The sequence below is a fragment of the Pteropus vampyrus genome, unplaced genomic scaffold, assembly GCF_000151845.1.
Source record: "Pteropus vampyrus isolate Shadow unplaced genomic scaffold, Pvam_2.0 Scaffold25, whole genome shotgun sequence".
Classification (NCBI taxonomy): Eukaryota; Metazoa; Chordata; class Mammalia; order Chiroptera; family Pteropodidae; genus Pteropus; species Pteropus vampyrus.
In genome coordinates, this window is record NW_011888806.1 from 12696073 (window position 1) to 12716476 (window position 20404).

Consider the following 20404-nt stretch of genomic DNA (forward strand, 5'->3'; position numbering starts at 1 on the left):
AAGGGCACTCCCACTGATGGTGAGAATTGCAGGACCAGGTCTGGGACTAGCACCTATGCATCGAGTTGCAGAGGAAGATCTGGACACTATGAAGTTCCAGTTTTCTCTGTATCTCCCATGAATTCTTTTCATCAGAGACCAGACAATATACAGCATTCTTCCAAATTTAAATTTCCTAAAAATGATGAAAAGGAAAGGAAAAGGCTGAATCTTTCTCTCAAAGGTGAATCTTTACCCCAAATCTTTTTGAGAGGCTTCCAAGAAGTATAACTAAGACTCACATCTCATAGATATTTTTCACTTTGGGGACAATCTAAGTACTTGATATGCCTACAGAAACCCATCTTTCCAAAGGCTAAGGCAATGTTTTGGTTGTGCTGGAGTTCGAGATGTCTTTGTTGAGTTTGAGAATCCAGATAAAAAGGGATGAACCCATTAAAAGATAAACTCAGGCATAGTAAACATTTAAGAGTTTATCTAAGCACATAGCCATGGGGCAGTGCCAAACTGGAAGTGGTTAGGAGCAGTCTGCTGACTAGAAGCAGGCGGGGCGGGAAGATATACAGAAAGTGCAGAAGCAAAGAAAAGAAATTATTTGATTGGCTATAGCTTAAAGCCTAGTTGACTGGCTGTCCTTAGCATTCTGATTTCATAACTTGGAGGCATTTACAGGTTGAGGTTTTTGCTTATGTAGACCATCGGGGCATTAGAGTCACCTCAGTCTAACTTGTTTAATTAATTTAAAAAACACACGGATGAGGACGGCTGCTGGATGGTCAGGAGGCCCCTCCATCAATGCTGGCTCTTGGCCTAAATATTTTACCTGCACCCCAACTACAGGAGACACACAATGAAGACCCAGATTCCTGAGTACCATTATCCCAGGACCAATGCAGCCTCAGAAACACTCCATTGTCTTCTAACAAAACAGGACTGCAGTAACTCCCGTCTCTCTGCAGTAGATCCAACCCAGCAAAATATTGTAACTTTTATAACTGGAGAAGGATAAGTAGAAAACGTCCATGCCAGATGGCTGGGTTGGCAAGGGCTGCCATTTTAGAACTCTCCTCATACCCAGAGGCAGGCTTGCAAATCACTAACTGAAATATTTCTGACATCAGTCTATTTTGGCTGAAGACTGGCAGTCTCTGGGTTCAATAGGTTTTTTGCATGTTTGCTTGTTTTTGGTTTTTTTTTTTTTCCTAGGACTCCCTACAGGGCAAAAACGACCATGCTACTCCCTATTTCAAGTTACTCTAAAAGCTCGGACCACAGCGCCGCCGGGACCGGACAGGTACGGACAGGCATCCCGCTGACGTCACTGCGCATGCCTAAACGTGACCAGGCGCCCTGGAACTAACGTCAGGCCCTGCGGGGGTCACGCCTTCCGAGCGCCATGCTGAGCTTGGGAGGCGCGGAGGTCGCGCGCGGCCTGCGGGCCGTGACGCAGGCGTGGCTGGCGGGCTCGCGCTGCCGCGCTCTGACCCTGGCGCGCGCGGCGGGCGCGTCCCGCGCTGGGGACGGGCGGCCCTTGGTGAGTCCGGGGCCGCGCGGGCGTCTGCTCAGCCTGTCGGCCGCGGCGGTCGTGGACTCGGCGCCCCGCCCTCTGCAGCCCTACCTGCGGCTCATGCGGTTGGACAAGCCCATTGGTGAGTGTGGCGGACCGGCGCGCGGCGCGGGATGTCCAGGGGATGCGGCCTTAAAGGAAATAAAGCCCGAAAGGCGGAGCTTCGCCGCCAGGCGCAGGATAGTTTCGAGACACCTGCGAAGTGACCTGCCGGCCTTCACGCCCCTTCGAATCTTGAGCCGGGCAGTAAATTCTCTCGTTCCACAATCCTTGTTTAAGTAGTGAATCGAGCAGAAATGCCGTGCTCGTGTCCCTGCATTTGCACAGATTTACAGTATTGAAGCACTTATACTTTCATTATGTTTGATCTTTTCCATAATCCTGTAAGGCTGTCAAATCACATAAGATTGTAAAGACGCTGAGGAAACAAACTAAATCTCTTCGGCAGAGCCAGACCTGATGAACCTAGTGTTTTGATGCTGAATTCTAGCTCTTTGCCCTGCACCACTGGTACCACCGCAGCACGTACAGCACTTATGGACTGCCTTATCTGCTCACAGTCGCCTCCTGAGGATTTCCCCGACCTTCCTATTTAAAGTATCACCTACCACCTCACTCTCTATCCCTACACCCCTCTCCCCGCATTTTATTCATAGCACTCTCCACTAACTAACCTTATGCATTTATTGGTTAATTGACTTCTCTAATACAGTATAAGCTTCACATATATGACATATTTCTTTCTAGAGCCTAGAACAGAGCCTACCAGTAGTAATAGATGTGTTAATAAATTCCTACAACATCACGTGACTAGCCTTAGGGCTAGAGCTATGAAAACTCCCTGCTCTCAAAGAACTCCCAGTCTAGTTAAAAAGCTGATACAAGTGATCCAGATAGTATAGCGGGAAAGAGTAATTATTGTGGAACTTCATTGATGGAAAAAGTCAAGAAGAAAGTGTAACTCAAGGACAGGTAGATTTCGCAGAGGAGGGAAGAGATCTTGATTGGTGGAAATATTTTGGCAAAGATCCTAAGGTAAAGTGTTAGAACACTAAGAATATAAGCTGATCTGGAACCCCATGTGAGTGTAGAAGTAGTGGGAGTTCAGGCTCCTTGCAGGACACTGACCAGTGCCCGTCCTTGGCCTGGGGCTTAGGGACCCCTGACGATGACATTTGCCGTTGCAATGCATAGAAATGCAGTCACATGCATAAATTTTCTCCACCGTTTTCCAGCTAAAACCCCAAATTAGGCCTTGTTTTTGGCACTCTAGGTTTATGCACTACCTATTTGGGATCAGAGCACTAAGAGTTTATAACAATTAACAATTAAAGTATAAAAGCAAAATAAATAATAGGGACAGCCCTGCTATCATGACCCCTTACATGTTGGCGCCAGATACGAGTTGATAGGCATAAATTTCCAAGCCCAGTTCTAATCTGAAGCCTAACTATAATTATGTTCTTAGGGTCTGTGTCATGGAGCTGCAGTGCAGGCTTCCAGGCATCCAAGACAGATCAACAGCTGCTGTAATTCTCATTTCCATAAAACTCTGGCTTCTACTTCAGTGGTTAGACCACCCCACCACCTAATAAGAGGCTGTGTAGGAGTTACACGTAAAGCTCTCAAGCCAAACCTTTTAGTTTGAATCTTCACTTTGCCCACTCGAGAGACCTCAATTAAGTTACTTTACCTCTCTGGGCCTTCATTTCTCATCTATGAAATGAAGATACTAATAATACTGACCTTTATAAAGTTGTCTTGAGAATTCATTAACATATCAAGTCTTTAAAACAGTGCCTGACATAATAACTACTCAAGAAAGTTAGCCCTTATTCCTTGAGAAGTAGAAATTGGATAAGATTGGATAATAGTTACTATGTATGTTAAGAAGATACCAGCCTGCTGTGCTTTGATTCTAAATCAGGTGATGATTACAGGATTTTTAAGACAACTTATTAATGTTCTGTGTTACAGATCATTTAACAAACATTTTTTGAGCCCCTATGTATGCCAGGAACAATAAAATAACAGTAGCGTAATCCAAGTTTGATATTTCTTTATTTAAATTCTTTTGTGGGGTAATTTTATATTCATTGTTTTACTTTGTTGAAGTTTAATCTTACTATCTTCATAAACCAAAGTGTATTTCATTGTTTTTCAGAATGGATTACAATTTATTTCAAACGGGTAACAAACTGTTATTTCAGGAAGTTTCAGTAGGTGGCCCTCTTTCCACTAAATTGGTGGTATAATTTTTTGTTTTACTGCATTTATGGGTAAAATTTATGTTGTCTTAAAGATAGTGTGTAATTATCGAATGACTCTTAGACTCCATTTACTCAGCCTCTTTGCTCTGCCCATCACCTGTCCTAACTTGCTCATTTTCTTTAATCTCTCCCTCAGAATTTTTCTTTTTTCTACAATAAACATTTCTTTATAAAACCTATCTGTATCCTCACCACTTCTGCATCTTTCTTCATAGAAGAAGACATAAAGAAACTGTCATAGGGAAGACAGAAAAAAATGTTGCTGAGAATCAGGAAGGAAAAGAACAATAAGAATTTAAGGATATGTAGAGATTTGGGTATAGAGAGTGATAGCATTGGCCTTAGGACATAGATTGGAGCCAGACTGCCTGGATTTGAATTCCAGCTATGCCACATTTTACCTGTATGACCTTGGGCAGATTACTTTCTCTATGCTTCAGTTTCTGTATTTGTTAAATGGTTATAATAAAAATAGTGCCTATGTCATAAATGTGTTGTGAGAGTCAAAAGTGTTATATGACAACACCTGGCATATGGTGCTATATATTTGTTGTTATTGTTTTCGTTTTCATCATCACCAGTATCATCTTTTCATAACAACTCTGAAAATTAGATATTCTTTTCTCTCATTTATAAATGAGGAAGGATGAGCCTTAAATTTAATATTCTTTAGTGTCTGGTGTTACTCCACTTACTAGTGGCCGACATCAAACCAGACATCTAACTTTCCCCTTCATTAGAGGAGCCCTTCTCTTCTGTAGGGTCACCCTACATATTCCTATTAGTAAGTGAATACACCACCTGTAATTCAGACTTAAGGCCAAGAAAATTTTGTTCCTGACATAAAATGCTATAGGTGCTTACACATCTTTTTTCTAGAATTTTTTTAAAATGGAACCTTCTGTTATGACCACACCAGGAAAATAATGCCTGTGAAGCCATGGTCTTTCTTTTCTATTGGGGCAGGATCAAGCTACTCCTCGGTCCCTCTGAGTTATAAGGAAGTAGTTAAATCCATTGTTTTACTTAATCTCTGTATATCTGTTGCCTCAATTGTAAAATAGGAATAATAATAGTGCCTACTTTATGAGGATGTTTTTAGGATTAAATTACATATAAGTTATTTACAGCACTTGACATTTCACAATCATTCAGTAAATGTTAGTCTCAGTTTTGTCATGTGTTTCTGACTGTGTTTTTTACTTCTTTGGGATGTGGTGTTTAAACAAATGAAAACAATTAATTAACTTGAATTTGTACCTTTTTTGTCTTTTTACTTTTCCTTAGGAACCTGGCTGCTGTATCTGCCATGTACCTGGAGCATTGCTTTGGCAGCTGAACCAGGTTGTTTTCCAGATTGGTACCTGTTATCCCTGTTTGGCACTGGAGCTGTTCTTATGCGTGGAGCAGGCTGTACTATTAATGATATGTGGGACCAGAACTATGATAAAAAGGTGATTTTGTCTTGGAAAGGAGCAGAGAGGTTCCTTTCAATCCTGCAGAGTAACATGGTGACATTACTTTTGATTGCCACATAAAGCAATAGGATCGTTTAGTATCCTCACTGAAATCCAGCATAAGAATTGCTGATACCAGTTGAATAGCATGTATTACAAAGTACACTGTACTTTCTTTCTCAACACAAGAGCAGCCATGGAGGCAAGGCGTGTACTTCATTTTTACAAAATGAAGTAGGATTTAGAATGCTGGGGTAAGGATGTTAGGAGTGAAGTTAAAAATTTCATCTGAACCTTTGGATGTCTGAAAGAACTGCCACCCCTTCCTTTCAGATATATATATTGGAGCTGTACTATTCATATTTAAATCAAATCTTAATATAAATGAACCAAGGCACTTCTATTATCATTTGCTATAATTATTTCTTTTTTAAAAAACTTATACTTCTCCTTGGAAAAATAATACATTTTTATTCTGAAAACTTCATACAGTACAGAAATAGAAAGGATAGGAAGTACAAGTACTCCTTATCACTCCAGTCCCCCAGAGAAAACTTCAATTAAAGTTGGATGCATTATGTTCCTCTGGATTACTTCCTATGCATATTCTAACATATGTGTATAATTAATTCTTTGTTCCTCAATAGACTTGTCATTTTCTCAAGGGAGAGGTCCATCTCATTTGCCTTTTATCCTAGCAGCCACGCTATAACAAGTACAAGATCATTAAGATCATTAAATGCTTGAGTAAATAATCAAGTAAACTTTCAATTTAACAGAAAGCCATGGGGAACTATATAAAGTAAATAATCATATATATACTATATAAAGTGGATAATCATCTCTAGTTTGCCTTTCACATGTGTGAATTTCCCTTAAAGAAGGCACACCTATAATCATTTTTAGTTTATAGAACAGTATCATATTAATATATTTTTTAAATTCATAAAAACATTTGTTGACTACTTGCTGTGTGTGAGACACAGTGACAGGTTCTAGGAATGCAAAGGTGAAAGACACCATCTCTGACCTCATGCTTTCGTAGTTGTGATACAAGCAGCACTGTCATGAGAATGGTGTTCACAAAGAGGACTTAACAAAGAGCACCTACCTGAGCCTATGGGAGAAGGTCAGAACTTTGAACTGTGGCAGAATAAGGTGGCAAGAAAAGGGTGGGCTGGAGGATGAAGGTCTGTTTGGGCAGAGTGAATAGCATATACAGAAGCATGGCTGTGAGATAAAGTATATTATGCTTGACGACTGCAACCATGGGGTTTACTTGCGTCTGGAGAATAGGTTAGTGGCAAGGTGGCAGGAACTGATAAAGGCCTCTCTATGCCCCACTGAAACAGGTGGGATGCCTTGATCCATGCCAGAAGATGCATACTTTTTTGATTTTGGGGTTCACACATCCTGGTAAGTTTTTCATTCTGCATTACTGTGTGAATGAGGCTTCTGGCATATTTCATTTCAAAATAATGCTTGAACATGTTTAGAGCAACTAATGCCTACATCCTGGTTGTCATATTTTACTATAAAGTTTTGCAAGATGTTGCCCTTAGGGGAACTTGGTATAGGGTACATGGGACCTCTGTATTTTCTAAAATACAGAGATTAAAAAACAACCGCGTGCAAATCTACAGTTGCCTCAAAAGAAAAAGTTTATCTAAAAAAATAACATTCAAACCAACCAACTTTTTCTAATTTTTTAATTAACAAAATATGACCATTTTAGTTCCCCCCTCAGTGATTTTTTTCTCCCTAGATCAAAGGGAACTGATTATATATATACCTTACATCTCTCCCAGGATATTTTTCTCTGATTAGAAGAATCTAGATTCTATATTGCCATGCAACAGAGTACTTAAACGATTGTTTTAGAGTTATTGAGGTGGTTTTGCTAACACAAATTTTAAAGGATTATGTACATCTCTTTTAAAGGATAAGTTAAAAAGCTTGGCCAAATTGTAATGCTTACCTCACAGTTTCTTAAAGGTTGTATTTCATTAAGGACATGTTTATGGCTCAGGGTTTTAAGTGAATTGCTATTAGGGTATCTAGGTTAGGTGTGTTTTGTTGGCATCTATAATCTACTAGCCATCTGGTAAACATTAGGTTCATAAATATTGAAATAATCTCACGTAGGTTATATGTGAGATTGGTTTTGTAAGCTGTGAGCACTTTAATTTCATAAAAACTACAAGGATATGTACTGAAAGGTCAGTGTAGTCTTGCAGTTAGTAGTGTCGTCAGTGGGACTAGACTGACTTGCTACTGTGCTGTCTGTGACTTTGGAAAGTTACTGAACAAATATATATTATTTGTTCACATAAGTTTTCTAAAACTTAGAAATAGCAAGACCTTATGAGTGGTTAAAAGACAGGGTTGTTATGAGTATTCAAAAATGTGATGCATACATATAGCTCGTAGAATAGTGGCACCATAAACACTCAGATATTCGCTGGAATAATAATATCCTAAAACACATAGGAGAACATAAATATTATTTCCAATTAAAATTATAGGGACCAAATAAAAGGTAGACGATCCAGTTCTAGCAGTTAAACCAAAATAAGTCGTTATAGTTTGACAAACTGTTTTATTACAGAGTTAAGCATACTAAAAATTGGGTCAGCAGTTTTTTTCGTAGAGTTGGGTAATAAATATTTTAGGCTTTGTGGGCCAGAACGTCTTTGCTGCAACTACTTGACTCTGTTGGAGCAGGAAAGCAGCCATACACAGTATATAAACAAATGGTGTGTCTCTTTTTTTAATAAATCTTTATTTTTGGACACTGAAATGTGAATTTCATATTTTCACGTGTCACAATACATTAATCTTTTTTAAAATCAGTATTCAACCATCTAAAAAAGTAGAAACCAACTTAGCTTATGGGCTGTATAAAAACAGGCAGTAGGCTAGATTTGGCTCACAAGGCATAGTTTGCTGACCCTTGATACAAATTATACAAAAATATATTACTAATAGTTAACATTTATTGCATGCTTATATGCTTCAGATACTGCATTTACTCTGAGGTAGGTGATATTATCACCCCTCTTAGTTCTTCTCCTTCTCTGTTTTACCTTTAACAGGTAAGAAATAACCTAAGCCCAAGAGAAGTTAAGTAATTTGCCAAAATTCACACAGTGATGGAATTGGATTCAAATGCTGGACTCTCTGATCCCAGATCCTGAGTTCTTAACTTTTAGCAATATTGAAAATTTTGGTTATGTTCTTTATTTGTGGTTGAGTGTAGAGTAATCACATTTTGTGATCTCTTGAAAGGAAAAGAACAAATTAAGATATGTTATTTGTTCAAACACTTACTCTGTTCATGTCCTTATAGTGGGTTTGCCCTTTATATTTGAGTGCAGCTAATATATGATAGCAGACCCATTCCTAAACAACCTGGCAAAAGCACTCCCACTTTCAAACCTAGATAATCTGTCTTCTTTCTATTTTCACATCTGATTTCTGATTGCAGCACTTCCCATACTCAAAGCAGTCACATGATATCAGCCTTATCTGACATGCACTGAAATTTTTTCTTTCCTGAGAATTCTCATTATTATTGTTCCTCTTTTCTCTCTGGAAATTCAGTATACTTGCTGAGTAGCTAAATAGCTAAGTAAAGAGTTGCTTTGTTTTGTGTGTTTGGAGATGGGAATGGGAAATGGAAAGAAAGGGGAATGAGTAGTAGGACTTTTTAGTTCTTTTCAAAGCTATTTTAATACCAATTTTTGATTCTTGGCAATACTTCCACTATTGATTTCACTTTTTATTCATATTTCTGCCTTAGTACTTATGATGGCCCAGTCTCTTGATGAAATGTTTAAGTAAATGATTGATGTCTTATAAACTATATAAATGTCTAACCAGTGTACTGTATACTTGAAACTAATAAAAAAAAAAATGAGCCATTACATGAGGCTAACGTATCTGTTTTTATGTGTTAAGGTTGCAAGAACAGCAAATCGCCCAATAGCTGCTGGAAACATTTCAACTTTTCAGTCCTTTGTTTTTCTTGGAGGACAGCTGACCTTGGCACTAGGTGTTCTTCTGTGTCTGAATTACTACAGGTATATTAAATGTGTTCTTCATAATTATGTATAAAATCTCTCCTTTGAAATGGAAGAAGTAGGAATAAAATAAAATTGAAATATCTTTATCATGAAGTTGTTTATTGGCTGCCTATCGAGCATCTGTAAACTAGCAAGTATAAATCACCATACATTGTAAAATCAAGAATGCTTTCAACCAAAAGAATGAACAAATCAGCATGTAATTTATTCTGAACCACCATCAGTACTCATACTACATGTTCCTAAGGGACGCAAGGCACTTCATAGGTTTTTTAGGTGCATGCATGGATGTGTTTGTTTATATACTCGTATATGTAATTTTATTTATCCTGATAGAATCTCTGAAGTAGATAGAAGCAAAAGTGATTATACTCATTTTGCAAAAAAGAGAAACTGGGTCTTTCCCAGAGTCATGTTTCTAGTCATGACAGAAGAAAAAGTAAAAGGACTCATTCCTATATTTCTTAAACAGAGACAGAATTAAACTTCTGTGCATCAGATGGCTGTTTACAGAGTGCTTCAATAAGGCAAAAAAGAGGAGGTCAGCAAATAAGCATTACTTTATAGAGACTAGTCTTAAATATATACCTTGCCCTGCTATCATCAGTCACATAAAAACACTGGAAGGTTATTCCTGGAGGGATGGTGATAGGTGAGCTTTGATGAATATCTTATGTTATCATTTCTTTCATAAGGGTTTTGTGACCTTATCCTCTTCTAGAGAAATAACACCCCATTGTACGTCTAAGAAGGGATCTCTTGACTCTAATGATCTGTTCTGATATCTCAGTTTACTAGCAGTAGCATATGGTGGGTAAGCACAAGTTGGACTCTGGAGCCAGTTTGCCTTAGGTTTAGTTTGAATCCTGGCCCTACTACAGACTAACTGTATTATGACAAGTTAATCTCTTTGTGCTTTAGTTTTCTCATATGCAAAAAACAAGTAGAATAAAACTATCTGCCTCTTAAGGTTGTGGTGATGATCATAATGAGTTAACATATATAAAATAGTTAGAACAGTGCCTAATACATAAAAACACTATATGTGTTAGCTGTTATTATCCATCCTTTATCCTAAACAAAGTCAAGATAATTTTACATAACAAAAAATAGAATTTTTAAGATAAATTATTTTCTCAATTAGTGTTACTATTGCTGTTTTAGTGATTTTTAATAGGTGATATATTAATCTTTTTAATGGTTTTTCTTGATTTCAGTATAGCTCTAGGAGCAGCATCCCTACTTCTTGTCATCACCTACCCACTAATGAAAAGAATTACATACTGGCCTCAGTTAGTTTTGGGTAAGCTTGAAATAACTTTAAGTACTTCCTTTGATACCCTCAAAATATACTTTTAGACATAATATCATACATATATATTTAATGTGGCAAAAATACAATGTCAAATTAATCATGAAATTTTCCACACCAAGAACAGATTTTCATATTTTAAAGGACAATTAACTGTTTCTGTTGCCTAAAAAGTCTTGCTTATTTATTAAGATTGTCATTATTTTCTGAAATGTTCTTTTAAAAATCTAGGTATGTTATGAAGAAAAAAATTAGCTGCCTCGACTCTACCCCTCTCTTTAGGTAGTTGATCTAGACACTCTGAAGACTTTGGGGATTGGAGTAGAAAGCACTCTGAGCTGGAGAACGAGAGTTAGTGTGTATGATGGCTTAGCCGGCTTCGCAGGGCTCCCCTCTTGTAAAACTTTCTTTCGACCTCCCAGGAAAAAGTTATAGCAAATGGGCCCCCACAGCACTCTGATGTGGCACTTACTCATTTCAACAGCATTAATTCAACATGAAGATATTGAGAGCCACCTCTGTCTCCCCATTAATAAATTGTAAATTCCTAAAAGATAAAGCATTCTTTACATATGGATGGCTCAGCATCTAACAGCACTTGATAAATCACAGGAATTCAATAAAAGTTCATTAGTAGAAAGAGAGGAAGATTAGTAGGTAGGTAAGTCAAAATCAATTGGAAAAATACCTACTAGTCTTTTCTGTTCTATTCCTTGAATAATCTAGAGTGTTCTTAAAACTATTCTAGTTCTTTGAACTTTTTTTTTTCCCACCCCAGTAAATAAAAGAACCAAAAGACACTCCAAGAAATTGATGTGAGCCTGATGTGGAAAGTTGTTGTGGAATATTTATCTTTTTGTAGGATCTTCTCATTCAATGTTGTGTTTCTTTTTATTATTTAAAAAAATAGGACATTATAGTCTCAACTGACCTGGGACTCTTTTGATAAAAGGGTAAGCATTTCCTATTTATAAGATAATATTAAGAAAGCTGGTATATTTACTTCAAATATTTACTGAACCCCTGACTTTTACTTTGTGCCAGGAATCACATCATGTGCTAAGAAAATTAAATTGACTAAAACACATTCACTCTCTTGAAGGAGCTAGAGAAGACAACAGATAAACAGGCCATTACAGTACATTATACTGGCATGCATGAGTGCTGTGGGAACACAAAAGGGAGGCCCATCATCAACTGAGGAGGGAATCTGAATGGAAATAGGTAACAGAGGTGGAGAGAAGACATTTGGGAACCATTGAGTGGAAATAGGTAACAAAGGTGGAGAGAGGACGTTTGGAACCCATTGTGTTTGAGGTACCTGAGGGACTTGCAGGTAGAGGTGCCTAGCAGACAGTTCAGTATCGAGTCTGAAGCTCAGGGAAGTGATCCAGCTTGTACGGAGAGGCTTAGGAGTTGTCAGCCTGTAGATGTTTACAGTCCTCAGGGAGGTTGGGATTGTGGAATAAATAAGGATTCCTGCCTATACTCTTGTTTCTGTAGTTTATAGGGAAAGTAAAATGCTAATGGAAAGACCATAAGACTTTTGACTTCAGGTCTCAATTTAGACCCCAGCATCTACTATTCATTGGCTATGCCAGGCATCGTACTAGGTAGGATAAATGTTCTCATAAAATCTACTTATCAAGGGACTATCATCCTTTCTATTAGCTCTGTTATTTTAATTGTTAACCTCCCTGAATCTGTTTTCTTTTTTGTAAAATGTAGCTAATAACCATCACAGAGAGCTGAGAGAATTTAAAGAAGAAACGTATTAGAAAATAACATACATAGAAGCACTTACTACATGCTAATGCCCCTTTCTTTCCCTTTGGAATTCTCAAGTACATTTAGACATTTCCTCTATCTGTTTCACTCATTGTAGGGATGACTTTTAACTGGGGAGCATTACTTGGATGGTCTGCTGTCAAGGGCTCCTGTGACCCATCTGTTTGCCTGCCTCTTTATTTTTCTGGAATTATGTGGACTCTCATATATGATACTATCTATGCCCATCAGGTAAAGAAATATTTTTTTTCTTAACTTTGGTGTAGTTTTTTAAAAAACTTTAAGAACCTAATTAAAGGGAAAGTATTTTTTTTCTAAAAAGTAAATTATTTACACTTACATGACATCAACAAAGTATTTCTGTTTTTACCAAAAAGATCACCTCATTTATTTTATTTGTAATAATTTAAATAGTGTTTACTATGTGCTAGGCACTGTATTAAATACCTTCCAAATACCAGTTTAATCCTCATAACAACCTGCGAGGAAAGTACTTTTATTATCCTCATTTTACAGATGAGGAAAACAGGCATAGAAAAGTAATTTGTCCGTGTCACACAGTTAATGTGTGGCAGAACTGAATTTGAACCCATACAGTCTCCGGAGTCAGTGCTTTTAATTGCTGCCCTCCCCTGCCCTCTCCTGCCCTTCTGTTGATGCCTCTAATCATTGTACCAGCCAACTTTTTTTTTTTTAGATAGTATAAGTAATAAATGTTTTCCCATATTTTTATCTATTTTTTTGTCATTATCAGTTTAAGACTGCATAATAATCCATTGATTTAATATGCCATAATTTTTAAAAAATTAACAATTTGTCTGTTTTGGCCATTTAAGTTGTTTCTGAGTTTCTGCAATTATAAATGACATTGTTCTAATTACTAATGTCTTTATGACTGTGAGCTTTTTGGGTAAATTTTTAGGAGTGGTGTTACTTATTTAAAGAATATAAATATGTTTATACCTTTCAATATTGCCTTTTTCATAAGTTTAATAAAAACTTTTTACTTTTCCTGATTTATGTTCTTAATTTTCTTTTACGTATATAAACTTTGAAAAAAAGGATTTTTTCTCAGTATTTTTCTGAAATATGATTGACTTCTCAATCATTTACTTAAAGAATATGTCATGATTTAATGAAATTTTTTTCTAATACTTCAGTCTGCATTTCATCTTGTTTTCTTTCTATTAACCTCTCTCCTCCACTGCATTTATGTTATCATGAAAAAGTTTGTGAGTTCTATAATCAACCTGATTTCCTTAAATGAAACTTAACTAACAGTTTAGAAGAGATCCCTGTATTTTTTGCAGTCAGCTTTGGAACCAGTGGTCTAGATAACTGTACTCCAATTAGATTAACTTCTTCAGTAAAACACACATACTCTTTGACACTTTTGTGATCCACATAATTAAAAACACAGTTTGCACCCTTAAGGTGCTTGCAGTGTGAAAGGAAAAACATACACAAACCTCACACTCATTATAACTTGGATTTGGGACTTCAAACAATAGCTGTCTACCAGCAACTGGTTGCACAGTTCAGCATGCAGCCTCTGATATCACAGGACCATAATTACAACTAAAGCTGCTAGAGACCAGTCAGCTAGATGTGAGTGTATCAAAACCTAGCTCTACTTAAGCAGAAAGGATTCCATGGGAGAAGCAAGGAATAAATTGAGCTAGAAGTGAAATGTGAATGGATGTTGTTAGGTGATAAGTGAGCATTTTTCTACATCTGTGATTTTATTTTAGCAAGATTGAAACTAAAGTGTACAGGAAATTACTGAGATTTGAGAACTCTGTGGTAAGGAAGTGCTATGAAGAATTTGAGTTGTTTTACTTCTAATGTAGTAAAAGTATAGTTAACAGTTATAGGATTATAAGAAATACAGTGACATGTAGAAATAGAGCTGGAAGATAATTTTAGCAGTAACATTTAACTTTGATTTGGCCTGCACATCCATTACTGATCAACCTATGTTTCTGAGTTCACTGTCATCTTTAACAATTCATGGTCTATCTTTACGTTTACATATCAATGTTCTTTAAGAGACAGTTTCCTCTGGAATTAGATAATGGTGATGATTGCACAACTGTGTGAATATACTAAAACTATGAATTGTATACTTCAAAATGGTGAATTCTGTGGTTTTAATAAAAAACAATTTCTTATTTCCAACGTTAGGACAAGAAAGATGACACTCTGATTGGTGTTAAGTCCACGGCACTACGGTTTGGTGAAAACACCAAGCCATGGCTCAGTGGCTTTGGTGTGGCCATGCTGGGGGCGCTGAGCCTGGTGGGAGTGAACAGTGGTCAAACCATGCCCTACTACACTGCTCTGACTGCTGTCGGAGCCCATCTGGCTCACCAGGTTTGACTGTCTTATTTTTTCCCTCATTCTTCCTTGATATAAATTATATTATTTAAACAAAATGACCTCTATATTTACCAGCCAAGGTACTTCTCAAAACAAACACTTGCCTTGAACTGTCTTACACTACCCCCTCCCCTGCCCCAACTTATCATATGAAAGAGCTAGCTATATTACTTTAGAGAAGTAACCTAAAACTAAACATATTTTTTTCTTCTGATTTTTTTTGAATTACTTCTGACTTATGTCTGGAAAAATTTCAGTAATGTCTGAAGGTTGTCGGTTGAGCTGAATTACTCTGAAAGCAACTGATAAACACAACTATATTTTTTAAATGCGGGTTTCTAGTAATGATTGGCAAAGTAATTATTCATAGTTTTGTGTCCCACTGGCATAGAGACCAAGACTAGATAAGTCATGAAATGCTGCCATGTCAGAGTTCTGCCTAGGAAACTCATTTCAGGATATGCCCCCCGCACCCTAGCACCTGCAAGCTTATATCATGAATCTACATTATTAACTTTTGTAAAATGAATGGACAAAATCTAATTTTAATTAAGTAGATTGCTAGTAAATAGACTTTTTGCATCAATGTTACCATTATTTTCTTTGAACACAATCCAATAGATGTTAGTGAACTTTTATTTAGATGACCTATTTGATACAGATTATTACAAGTTATCAGTGTAAACAAGACTTGCATAACATGGTGTGAAGAAACCAAAATCCGATGTCCATAAAGTAAACCCCATGCTCTGTCACCGTCATTGTTTAGCAAAGCTAAAAGGATTCTCCAGATTTCATCATTCTCCTCCTCAGAATTTCTCAGCATCCCCTTTTGGTCATAACTCAGCTCAGTGGGGTTGTTGTCATCAGTTGATTGTCTGGTCAGGATAATGGTGGTTTAGCAATATTTAAGCACCTGGATATTAGTGGTCAAAGGCAGAAGTTTTGAGGACAATCACAAATATTATAAAAAATGTTTAGAACCCACTTTATATTCTCAGTTGGATTTGTGGTCCTCTCTCCAGTCTTTGACACAGTATTTTAAGATGGACATAGCCTTCCAGTGTTTGAAAAGACAGGAAATCATGATGATTTTAAGTCTGCAGGCCATGTAATAAAGAATAGTTGGAAAAATGCAGGATGCTGATGCTTAAGCCTAGAGAAGAGTAAGACGGGACATGAGACTTTCCTGATATATTTGCCGGACTACTATGGAGGAAAAGGAGTATATTTGTCCTAGATTGCCAGCTGCAAATCTGGGTCGCTAGATTCCCTCCTCTATGTGGGGATAGGAGGGGGATTTACACATGTATGACAGTATTTTTGATTATCATAAGTGAACTAAAGGTCTTATTACAGGCATTTAGTGGGTGAGGGCCAGGTATATTAAATATCTTTCAACACGCCAGGCAAGCCTGTACAATAGAGTTGTCCTGCCTAAATGAGACTTGTTCTCCTGTTGAGAAACATTGCTCCAAAAAATAAAGCCAGAGCTGGAGGGTAGGAGTTGTAGAAAGTAGATTTTAGATCAGTCAGTGGAAGGAAGAGCTTCCTAAATAGAACTAAAAATTTCATGGGTTGCCTCTTAAAGTATTCATGCACCTTTCATGGGGAAATTTTTAGGACACAGCATAGATGATACCCAGTGAAAGAGAGATGGTAGATTTTTCTACATTGTGAAACTGTTTGGGGAACATAAAGGGCTTCCCATTGCTTAAAATTCTATAACAGGGTGTTATTCTTTGTGTCGATGTGTTTATTTGTAAAGCTAAAAAAAGAGCGGGTACTCTACTCATGCAGCATTGTGTTTTTTTTACAGATTTACACTATAGACATCCACAGACCTGACGATTGTTGGAATAAATTTGCCTCCAACCGAACAGTAGGACTAATAGTTTTTTTAGGGATTGTCCTCGGAAACTTGTGGAAAGAAAAGAAGACAGATGAAACAAAGAAAAATATAGATAGTAGAATAGAAGATTAGCAAATGAAGTTTATCTAGGAATTTTTAAAACAAACTTTTACAAAACACTCTCAGGTTATGTTACTACATAATTAAATTTAAATAAGCAGTCTTACAATATGTTAAAGAATTAAGAACCAGAAGATGAAGACTTGCATATTTTGCCTGGATTTTAGTTCAAGTATTTACTAGCAAAATTCTTCCCATGTCACAGAAACCAGAGGGACTCCCCGATATGAGATGACCTTGAGTATTTAAGTTGATGCATTCTTTTGTTCATTATAATTGTCATCTTTAGTTTTGGGAACTGTATGTATTTTGGCACTTTAAAAGAAACCAGACATGTACCTCATCTAAATAAATGTAGGAAAACACTCTTTTTAGGGGAAAAAAAAAAGCTGCTGCAAAAAGTTGAGGTTTATTCTTTATTGTGACCTTTATTCACTGCCAAAATCTATAATTCAGAAAATCATTGGTTTTCATTTTTTAGGAGAATTTGAGTAAAAAAATTATACATACTATATCCATACAGACTAGTGTTGTTACCAACCCTGACATTTATTTGGGAACTCCAGTCTGTGTGTAGCCACAGTGACCAGAATGGGTAGGCAGGCCATCACCAGGGATCTTTTTTTTTTAATCTCGTCTGATTGTAATTCATAAGATAGTGGCATATTAGTTAAGTGTACTGTTTCTTCTCTTGCCCCCTTCAGAATGTTCTCAACACAGCAGCCAGAGTGATTTTCTTAGAATTTATGTGAGGTCATGTCATTCCTCTGCTCATAACCCTCCCCAATCTTCCCAGGACACTTAGTACAAAGTAAAAGTCTTACCACCTACTAGGCTCTCCACGATCTGGCCTTATCTGTGACTACTCTTAACAACCTTCTCCAGCCCCACTTACCTCCTCACTGCCCCTCAACAGTCTTGGCAGATTCCTACCCCCAGGCCTTTGCATTTCCGGTCTGCTTTGCCTGGAATGCTCTCCTTGAATGATGTCTTAGTACTTTGCCACAGATTTTTTTTCCTAAATGTTACCTTCTCAAAGAGGCTTTTCTTAGCCACTGTTTCTAAAATTTGATATACAAATTCTACCTACACTTCATATTCTCTTGTTCTTGTTTTTTTTTTCTTCAGAACTTAACCTAAAATATATTTTACTTGATTTAAGTGGCTTTTAGGGAGAGTGGAGTATAAGGGAGGCAGACAATTGTGTATGTGGGTTGTGGGCAACACTACACACTAAATCCCATCATAATGATGATAATGGTGGTGATTATGATGATGCAACTAATGGAGCACGTATATATGCCATGCACTGATAAATAGGCAGAGGAAAATGTACTTAACTGTTTGTTTATTCAGTAAATACTGACCCACTGAGCATGAGTGTTTAGACTTAAGACAGGAGAAGCAGCAATGAGTTGAAGACAAGAAATAGAAACATATCCCACTTTTAGGTATGTTTTATCTATCCTGATACAGTATCAGAATTATTTTATCAGGATAGATAATATTTTTATGTTGATTTCTGTTTTCTTACAAATATCCTATATATTTTTTCCTTTTGAAAAGATTTAGCAAAATCTATACCATTTTTCTAGAAAATACAGTAATAATAAAATATAGAGTTTAAACAGGTAGAAGAGTATCTTCAGTAACGAAGTGACAGGGAAAAAATCGAGCTTAGAAAAAGGTTATGCCCCTTTAAGGTATGCCATTTCTCATAAGAAAATGTTGATCTCTAAATGTCTTGGCATGGACTTTGGAAAACAATGCTGAACCTGATAACTGGAGCAGGAACAGGGCCAAAGCGGGCACAGAGGCCTGGTGTTGGCACCCTCTACATTGTACTCTGGAGGAAGCATTAAGGCAGAATTCCTTTCCTACTCGGAAAAGAGCTCCAGTGTCTAAAAGGGCAATGATTCTGTTGAGGAATGGCTAGAATTTGCCAAAATCTGCATAATCTGTTCACGATTGCTACATAATTTTCAGATCACCCTATATTTTAGAATGCTTAAGATCTAAACCCATTAGCACTGATTCCACTTATAGGAGAGTAAGTGCAATGTGTTTCAATTTTATTTCATTTTCTTAAGTTAGTTGATGAAAAGTTAATATGGAACAAATCTTAGAATTGGTAAAACTGCAGCCATTTGTGATAAATGGGGACAGGAGAATATAGTTAAAAATTTATACATTATCTTGCTCTCAAAAAGCTGCTAAAACTGAGATGAGTTAGTTCTCTTATTTTTTCCTTCCTTCTCCCAGGTAGAAAGGCTGGAAAAGTGATATAAATGGGTATGGGGCAGATGGGGAAGAAAAGATGAAGTAGATTATTAGCCCCTAAAATCATGGACATAAAATAATTCAGGATTGCAAAGAAGTGCAGTTATCTATCGGATATCAGGGTTATCTATCTATGCATAACCATGAGGGGCACTGTAACAAAATGGGTGAAATCACTAGTTTCCTCTTGGGAAATTCGTTCAATGTAAAAGGCCCTTGCCCTATCTGCTTCAGTTACCCTGAAGTGGTAAAGAATTTTGTAAACAGTTATCTTGTAAAAATTTATGGTAGGGGTGGAGTTACGGTGGGAGCTACGGAAAACCTGGCTACGGAACCTGAAAGTTACAACACAAGTGCTGCCTCTCCCTCTTCCTGGACTACTTTGCTAAATTGCTCCATCCTTCTTCCATATTGTAAAAGACTCTAGTCAGGCCACACACTACTATTTACCCCAAATCGACATATCCTCTTGCCCTTGGGCTGGTCCTTTTACTGTCCTAGGCCACACTCATACACCCCCGTCTTCCATCACAACTGTTAGGAGGGTGAGGGCCTGCCCTTTAGAACAGACAGGATTTCGTGTGAATCCTCCCTCAAACACCTGCCAACTGGGAGACAGGAAAGTGACAAACCGCTCTCAGCCACCGTACTTTTATGTGCCAGATCTGAGCTATGCGAGCATTAAACAGTTGACATATGTTAAAGCGTATTATGGGCTGAATCGTATTGCCCCAAGATTCAGATATTGAAGTCCTAACCCCCAGTAGTAAATGTATTTGGCGATAAGGTCTTTTAGAGAGATTATTAAATTAAAATGAGGTCATTAGGGTGAGCCCTAATCCACCTCCTTACAAGAGGAAATCTGGACACACAAAGAGACACTAGATGCTTGTGCATGTGAGAGATGACTGCATGAAGGCATGAGAGAGGGCGGCCATCTGCAAGCCCAAGTGAGGGGCCTCAGAAAACCAAGCCTGCTGACGCCTCAGACTTCTGGCCTCCAGAACTGTGAGAAAATAAACGTTTTTCAAGCTACCCAGTCTGTGGTATTTTGTTGTGGCTGCCATAGCAAACTTAATGCAAACCCTACTACTGAACCTGGCACAGAAAAGTCACTCTACAAATAGGTTCACTTGAAAGCTCTTACTTTTCCACACCAATTCTACCTTTTTGTCCTAAAGCATAAATTTTAGCCCTTATAGTGTCTACAGCAGTGGTCAGCTAAATGAAACCCTCCAAAGATGTCCCTATCCTAATCCCCAGAACCAGTACATATGTTACCTTATATGGTAAA

The 20404-nt window shown here is 37.5% G+C and overlaps 1 protein-coding gene across 1 annotated transcript; it reads left to right on the forward strand.

Moving 5' to 3' along the window:
- The first annotated feature begins 1360 nt into the window (after window positions 1-1360).
- COQ2 (coenzyme Q2, polyprenyltransferase) lies at window positions 1361-20145 on the forward strand. The gene is made up of 7 exons (XM_011356342.2): window positions 1361-1649; window positions 5125-5291; window positions 9255-9376; window positions 10597-10682; window positions 12577-12710; window positions 14664-14852; window positions 16678-20145. The coding sequence occupies exons 1-7, from the start codon at window positions 1397-1399 to the stop codon at window positions 16840-16842; spliced, it is 1116 nt and encodes a 371-aa protein (XP_011354644.1). The 5' UTR covers window positions 1361-1396; the 3' UTR covers window positions 16843-20145.
- The last annotated feature ends 259 nt before the right edge of the window (window positions 20146-20404 follow it).